The sequence below is a fragment of the Ammospiza caudacuta genome, chromosome 3, assembly GCF_027887145.1.
Source record: "Ammospiza caudacuta isolate bAmmCau1 chromosome 3, bAmmCau1.pri, whole genome shotgun sequence".
Taxonomy (NCBI): Eukaryota; Metazoa; Chordata; class Aves; order Passeriformes; family Passerellidae; genus Ammospiza; species Ammospiza caudacuta.
The window spans coordinates 54,441,556-54,449,556 of NC_080595.1; the positions used below are offsets into that span (position 1 = coordinate 54,441,556).

Here is an 8,001-nt window from a genome sequence, read left to right on the forward strand (position 1 = left end):
TAATGTTGACAGACTTAAGTAGTGATGTCTCAACTGTGAAGAATCTGTTGTTTAACCAACTTTATGAAGCAAAAGTGCCTATCATTAAAGTGAGAGTATTCCCTTTGGTTTTAGAAGATCATTGAGGCTTTAAATATCTATGCAATTTGGTATGCACATAATTTGATAGTCTGTTTTACAAGAAGTTGATTAGAATCAGAAGAATCATCCTAACTCCCGCAGAAGAGGGCAATGAAATGTGCGCAGATCAAACAGCCTTAAAATGGAAAAAGGATTTATATAGTGGCAAATTGGGCAATGGCTCTTAAAACTACAGCTGTAGTCTTCTAAACACTCTTTTACGTTATTGGTGAATTGGTAAGTTATGATTTACTGTCATTTGATGTAAAATTAACTGTCACAAAACATTAGCAATCACTGGCTGAAACCACAAGGCTGCTTTTTTAAAATTCTTGGTATTGAGTTTTCTAGGAATGGACTGTCACTGCCTGCAGAGTGCATTTTTGTCATCTCAGTTTTTCCCAGAAGCATACACTTCCTTCTTTTTACCTTTGCTAATACTTTAATATTTACCTTTTTTTCATCCATAAACATGTTAGCTGCTTTGTGTCTGTAAGGCAAAGAAGGACAAGTATCACTTTCTCACCAGCTGGGGCAATCTTAGAAATAGTAATCACTTTAATTTCCCAGCTTGATTCAAAACACTGCTATTTACACTTCCATTGTGTGGTGATATCCTCCTGTTTACGTGACCAGGTTTAAAATTTAACTACATCCACCATGCTGTTTTTCTTGCTAATTCAGAAGACAAGGATTAAAAAGTAAGCAAAAAGAAGGCTCAGTGGTACTGCTCCTCTGTGGAACTTGGGAAGCATGGCTAAACAGGATTACATGTATTATTAGGGTCCTGATCCCACAGCCCTCACCAAACTAATAACTTGTGCAGGAGCTTTGCCAAAGGCCGAGTGAGGGCAGAAGGCAGCAACAGTTGGCACTTAATGTCAGCTGCCTTAAAATAATGGGCATTTTTCTCCAAAATATTTTAAGTAGACCTGTATGTATTTGTGTCAGTGGCTTCAGGTGGCAGCAATTCCTGGGGGAGGGGGGTCAGAGATGTCCCACTGTGGAATCCTTCAATCATATATTCTCCTTCTCCTAAGCCACTGGAAATGAAATGAAACTGGTTCCAGTGTCACGCAGATCTGGATTGATGCAGCAATATCCTGGGTTACCCTGTGAGGTAAGAGAGAGGCAGAGGGTGACACCCACCACCCTCCCTCCCCACGTTACAAGCACTTTTTACATAGCTCTTCCAGGTGAGATAAAAAATATACAAAAGAACAAAGTCTACTATATAAATGAAAGCAGATTTATAAAATTACAAGTTTAATAGATAAATATAATAAATACTTTATGCATCATAACTCTGGACAACTACATTTAAAGCAAGTATGTTGGCAAGTCACAAAAAAAGTTGCGCCCTTGGCAACTTTATTTTTCAGAAAACCACACTGACAGGCATATTACAATGTAACGCATGAGGCTTTATGCTGTATGTTCAAATCCCGCTCACCTACCGAGTTCACCATAACATATATACGGGTGTAGTGTACTTTCTATCTTGGAATGTCTTTTTGCACACCAACACGGTTGTACAGATAAGATGTTATGTTCTACTTACCAGGGACAGTGGGGAAGAGTTTTGAAGAAAAATACTGGTAAATGACTTCTAGAAAAACTAAAGCATTTCTTAACTTTTTATTGACATTGGCAAATTAAAATAGAATAAATTAACAATATTTTCTCAAAAAAATGTTTTGTACAAAAATACTGTCAAAATTTCCTGAAAAGCTTTCAACACAGTAGTATCTTTTCATGTACTGAATAAACTATATTAGCACAGTGTCAAAACGCTGAAGACAGAAACAAAATTAAAAAAAAAAAAAAAAAAAATCTGTGAAATGTTTGCCACTAGTCAACATTCCATCCACACCATATTATTGTCTGTACATATGGGGGAGGGGGACTGGGTAGCAGACTTTTTAAGTAAGAGTATTACTTTTCCTGATCTGGAAAGGTTTGGCCCACATCTGTTAAGCTTCCAGTTTAGCGTATTCAGAAAAGAAAAAAAAAATTACTCTGCACTGCAATGCATAGTTAAAAATTAAGCAAGATGGCAGCTTTTGTGCAGTAGTATCTGCCCTTCAAAGTTCATGCAACCAACTAATGCAATTTTTTTCCCTGTTCACTCAGAATTTGAATGCAGTTCAAGTCACTGGAAATCATAGTTTACAAAATCCACAAGATTAAGCAATTTGCCAAGATTAATATCTAACAGTCCGGCACTGTGGGAATTCTGGGCATGTTACTGTGAGGAAATTAAGAGTGGGAGGTCGGGAGGGGGGCAACCAACATAAAAAGGCAGAGTTCGCTAGATATTATTACTACAGGAGGGGACGTGAGTGACAAAGCTACAAAAAGAAAAAAAAAGTGGCACCGATTTAAAAAAAAAAAAAATTATACAAGCGCATAGTTGACTCTGCTTTCCAGATTCTCACCTTTTCAAGCCCTGAAAAGTGAGACACCGTGTCTAGGGGAATGTTTTCATTCGCACCGATAAAAGTCCTTTGTTTGTTTTAAATGAATCAGCAGCTCACCCTGCTGGGCTGCTGTTTGCAAACGAAGTCTGTCATGAAGTCAAACTCGTTCTGTCCCAACCACAGCTCGGGAAGCTCCTTGATGCGATCCAGCCCCATTTCGATGACTAAGGACATGAGGACCTCCTCGTCGATGAAGTCCGTGTCTATGACATTGGGCGGCAGCATTGCCGCGGGGACGTGGGGGACGGCGGGCGGCAAGCCGCTGCCGCCGCCGCCGCCGTGCTTGGGGTTGCAGTCCCTGAAATGCTGCTGGCTGCCGCCGTTCAGCTGGTGGCTACCGGCGTGCAAGTCCGGCATGTAGTGGCTGTGCGGGTACGGGTGGTGGCTGAAGTACTGGTTGTTCAGCTTCTGGAGCTGCATGCTGGCGCTCAGCTGCCCTCCCGGGCTGGCGACGGGGGGGGCCATGAACTGGGAGCCGCTGAAGCGGGCGGGGGGCGGCATGCTGCCGGCCGGGTGCCCTCCGCTCACGCTGCCCGGCCCCATGGCGTGCCTCACCCCGCTGCTCGCGTTCATACTCCCAGCTCCGTAATGTATATGGTCGCCCATCAGGGCGCTGAAGGCGTGCTGCTGCGGCGGCTGCTGCTGCTGGTGGTGGTGATGGGGAGTGGGAAACTGCCCCATGCCCATCCGATGCGCAGGGTGGTGGTGGAGCCCGCCGGATCCGTCGGGGAATCGCCCGTGGTTCATGGCCATCATGTGGTCTGCCATGGCTCACCTGGAAAGTTAGCGTGTGAATATATTAGGAAAATACACCCTCCTCGGACATCCAGCCGCCCTCTCCCGGACCAGCTGCATCTGCCTGGCCCTGGCAGAAATTACTTCGCTGGTCCTGCAGTCCTCTCTCTCCTTCCCGGTGGAGGGAATAATAATAATAAAAAAAAAATCTCCCAAAAATCTGCAGCGGCTCCACCGTGGAGTACAAAAGGAAAAATAAAAGGAGAGCCCGCGGAATGAGAATCCCGGTCCCCTCCGCTAATCCGGCGGGCAGCACGCATTCCCACTCCAAGTCGCGCGTACCTATCGGCGGGGAGCGTCGCATTCGGCCGCCGCCGCCGCCTCCCCGCACGCTCCGGAGCCGCCCAAGCCCCCCGGCTTCTCCCTCGAAGGCAGCGGATTCCCACGGCACTCTCGCTAACTTGAGCGGAACAAGCAAAGAATTGGCAAGTCCCACCTAGCCGCTGTCAGCAACTTTTGGAATCAAGTCCCAATTATTTTGGTGAAAACACGGTAATGAGCAGATAAGGACATGAAGCCAAGCAGCTGAAAAGCACCTTTCCTCGCGTGTTTATACAGTCACGTTTTTCCTGTTGCACACAAAAGGGACACCCGGCACCAGCCACGAGAACCGCCGCACTCACCTCCCGGCTTCTTTCTTCCTCTCCTTCAAAGGTGGCGGTGGAATCAGTCAGCGAGAGTCACCCAGCATAGAGAGGGCTGCTCCGGCTCCCTCTCCCCGGCGCTGACGTGACCGGCGCCGCGATCGCTGCCGCAGCCCCGGAGCTGGTTCTCGCCCCTCCGCGAGGCGCATCGGCACTTGCCAACAATGAGCTGTGTTCCTTACACGGCTTTGGCCGCGGCTAATATAGGATTTCAGAAGGGAGGAGCAAAACCCTTACAGGCAACCAGAAGTAAAACCTGGAGCAAGCGGGGCGGGGGGGGGGGGGGAGGGAAAAGTGGGGGAAGAAAAGGAAAAATAAAAAAACCGAGCACCCAACACCCAGCGCGCGGGCGCAGGCAGCGGGGCACACGCGTGTTCGGCGACACGCGGGAAGGGGATACCGGCTCGGGAAGCACCGCGCACCCCTCGATCAGCGCCTCCCCCGGGAACAAAGCGGGGCTCCGCGGCGGGGCGGCGGGAGCGGCGCCCCGCGCACCCCCCGCACCCCGCCGCCGCTCTCCCGCCGCCCACGGCCCCGCGCCCCGGCATCGCCGCTGCCCCTTGCGCCCCGTCCGGTCGTGTCGCTGCAGCGCCGCGGCCGCCGACACGCGTGGGACTGAGCGCTCCGGGCAGGGCGAGTCCGTCCCTCCGGCGCCGCCGTGGTGCAGGTGCCCCGATCCGCCGGCGTGAGGCCCCAGAACCCGCGTGGGCGTCCACGGGGCCGGCCCCTCCCCCGGAGCCGAGATCCGAAATCCACCTTTTTCCACAAACGGGAGCCGTATGCGGGAGGTGTATGTGGGGATACCGGCACGCTCCCCACTTCCCACGTCCCTCCATCTCCTGCTTTTTTGCCCGCTGCCACCCGGGCTGTGCAGGGCGAGTGCCCACCCACTCTTGCCCTTGGCCGAGGTTGTGGGGTTTATTACAGTAATTTACGATTGTTTCCATTGGAATGGCAAAAACCCCCAGAACATGCGGGTTTCGGGTGGGCACACGCTTTGCACGGGCAATTTCCCTGGCTGGGCAGGTCCCCTGTCTGTCCCCCTGCCCGGCAGAGCCATGCCTCGCTGCACAGCCCCGGCACGGACCACGCGTACCCAAGCTGCCCTCCCACCCCCGAGGCCGTCGCTGCTGCCTTTTGCTCCAGATGCAGCTCCTTTCTGAAGGGCAGCCATGCTGTCCTTCAAGTAGAGGGAAGAGCTGAGGGGCTGGGGGAGTTATGCCACAGGGAAGTGCTGGATGGTGGCCCACTTTTCCACAGTGCCTTTGCCTGGCCTTCTGCTTCCGTGTTTGTTTTTCTTCTTGGAGCCGTCTACGGGCACACAGAGAGGACAGTGATAGGCAGGACACTCCCCTGGCACAAAGAATTGTGAATATGAGGTCAAGAAGGCCGTCGTGTAGGCTGAGATGGGGTTTCTGCTCCTCCACGTGCTTTGCAAGGACGCAGCCCAGTGCAGGAGGGCCTCCCTGGGGAGGCGCAGGTTAGACAAATGGGATGCTTCAAGAGGCTCTCCATGTGGCAGTGTCTTGCCCCCTTTTGGGTGGGCCAGCTTCTTACTTGGCTGCAGTGACTTACAAAACCCAAAGCATGGTTAGCTCTGCCTCCATCTCAAGGAGAGACAAGGCAGAGCTGGGCTCCTGGATGCACTGAGGTGATGGATGAGTGTCTTTGTGTGGCTGGTGCAATCCTATGGCGAAGCTACATGGGCAGATGGCAGTGGTTGGGCAGACATGGGATACCAGGAAAATACCTGGCTGATGTCTCAGCTGTGAGGGACAAAAGGGGTGAAATCAAAGTGCTGGGAGGACAGAAAGCTTTAAAAGTGTGAGTTACTGCAAGGAAGTTACCTTATCCTGGAGCTCCCTTTCCTGCAGCAGTTAAGTAGGGTGCCCACCATGATTTCACCTTTTGGTCTTCAAATGCATGTCAGTAGATGAATGGAGTAATTGCCACTGAACAAGGATCTCCAACACAGCCAGAGATGGTCACAAAAATGACAGTACTTTTCTGGAGTTTTTTCCTTCTCATTGGTGTGCAAGTTTAGCAGGACAAAACAATGAATAATATGGAGATCCTGTTCCATTTGGCAAGTAGTCAGCTGTGTATCATGACAAGTGGTTTGTTTAATGTCACATATCCATGGTGATACTGGTATGCCTTTTTGCTCTCCGCTGCTTTAAATTTGTGATCCTTTTTAAAGCCAAGCACACATCGTATCACTACCCTGCAAATGCCCTGTCCTATTTTCAGCTTTCAGGTGCTGGAAGCTGCCAGCTTGCCAAAGTGAGTTATGAACAATTGGTGCAAGACTGCCAGAAGCAATAGTAGGGAAGTCACAGCCTCCATGACACTTCACTCATACAAAACATATCTTCAGGTATTTACAGCCCACATACAAAGAATTAGGTGGGATGGTGCTTTCTCCATCGGGGGCTGCAGTGGGATCCAGATAAAGCTCAGCAGAGCAGTGCCAGACAAGGCAAGTCTGTCATTGTTTATGGCCATAGCAAAGTGGGAACACAGTCAGTTGGTTGCTTTCCAGGAATTGGCTGGAAGAGTTGTGACTGGCAGCTAAGGGAATGCAGGACAAAGCATGAGCCCATCACCACTGAGCTCTCAGGAAACTCTGAATCTCATTTGTTTGCTACTCCTGATCTAAGCCATGGTTATTTAAAGAAATCTTCTCACTCATACTCTTTAAAGTCTTTTGCATAAGAGTTGGTTCCTCAGCCAGACAGCAAGAAAGCAGGGCACTGCATATCAGGAGAGAGCTGGAGATGGCCAGGGGTGGGAATGAAACCAGCAGGATTCGGAGTTGCTTGTCAAGTGAAGAATTGGAGTAGAGTTGAAAGCAGAATGTGACTGAAAGGCCCATCTAGGACAAATTACTGAGAAATATCAAACACGACAATGGAAAAGAAAGACAAAAGTGGATCCTTGGTTGAATGTTAACATTTTGGATTGGAAGGCTGGTTTGCAGATGTGGCTGTGCTTACTCCTTCCAGAGTGGAATGTCTGCTGTTCGTGGTGAAAGGAAGGAAAGGAAAATCACAAAGGAGAATCCCAGATGGTGTGTTTTTAGATATCTACTGGAAATGTTTAAGCTTGCTCAGTGTTGTAATATATCCCTGGAACAAGATACCCAGGACAACAAATTTCGGACAACAAGTTGCCCTTCTTTTGCAACTTTGAAAATGTAATCCCCAACTCTCTGTAACTTGTCTGTCCTAGATGATGCTGGAGGTGAGTTTCTATCTGTTCCCTCCCACGCTGACACAAAGCAGTCAGGAAAATCCAGGTCAGGACAGCTACTAGGGTTATCTGATAGGAAATTTTATATTAGAATGATATCCTGGAAGAAATGCCCTTTCTGTAGAAATGACACTCTGCTATTGAGAAGACAAGCCATGATTTTCTGGCTGTTCTCACATTGGACCTCTCAAAGCTACCTTCACCTAAGCTACCCATCCTTCTCAGAGGCACCTGGCAGCTGGGATGGAGGAGGGAACTGTGGTGCAGGATGTCCCCCCTCTTTGCTGGATGGCTGTCCCTAGTTTCACTGTCCACCCCGAGGAAAAATGATGAGTTTGTTCCAGATGGGCACCCAGGAAGCAGAGAATTCTATTTTGGTCTCTCAGCATGCCTGTGTATTGCCCCCTGGAATTCCCTTTGAGAGAAGGGCAGTTATGGTTTTTCTGCTGTTGGAGTTTTGGTTATCAGGGAACTCTGTTTTCTGGGTTTCTGAGAGAGCTGTTATTCTTATGGGATTGAGGGGAAAGATTGGACACAAGATTAACCATGGGTCTAGTTATGAGAACCTCTGTGTATCCAGGTGGGAAGGAATTACCATGGCCTGTTTGGCCTTTGGAACAGCCCCAAGGTTCAGACTATGGCAGAGCATATAGGATTACCTCAGTTTACTTAGTTAGTATCAGACATGAGTTCCCTAAATCCATCACTGC

General features: G+C 49.2%; 1 protein-coding gene across 1 annotated transcript; it reads right to left on the reverse strand.

The window, feature by feature from the left end:
* Positions 1-1,390: 1,390 nt before the first annotated feature.
* CITED2 (Cbp/p300 interacting transactivator with Glu/Asp rich carboxy-terminal domain 2) lies at positions 1,391-4,195 on the reverse strand. The gene is made up of 2 exons (XM_058802376.1): positions 4,019-4,195; positions 1,391-3,375 (listed from the first exon to the last, which is right to left on the reverse strand). The coding sequence occupies exon 2, from the start codon at positions 3,366-3,368 to the stop codon at positions 2,646-2,648; it is 723 nt and encodes a 240-aa protein (XP_058658359.1). The 5' UTR covers positions 3,369-3,375; positions 4,019-4,195; the 3' UTR covers positions 1,391-2,645.
* Positions 4,196-8,001: the final 3,806 nt, after the last annotated feature.

Excerpts from the sequence above, each read along its gene's own strand:
- CITED2 (XM_058802376.1), bottom strand. The coding sequence starts at position 3,368 with ATGGCAGACCACATGATGGCCATGAACCACGGGCGATTCCCCGACGGA.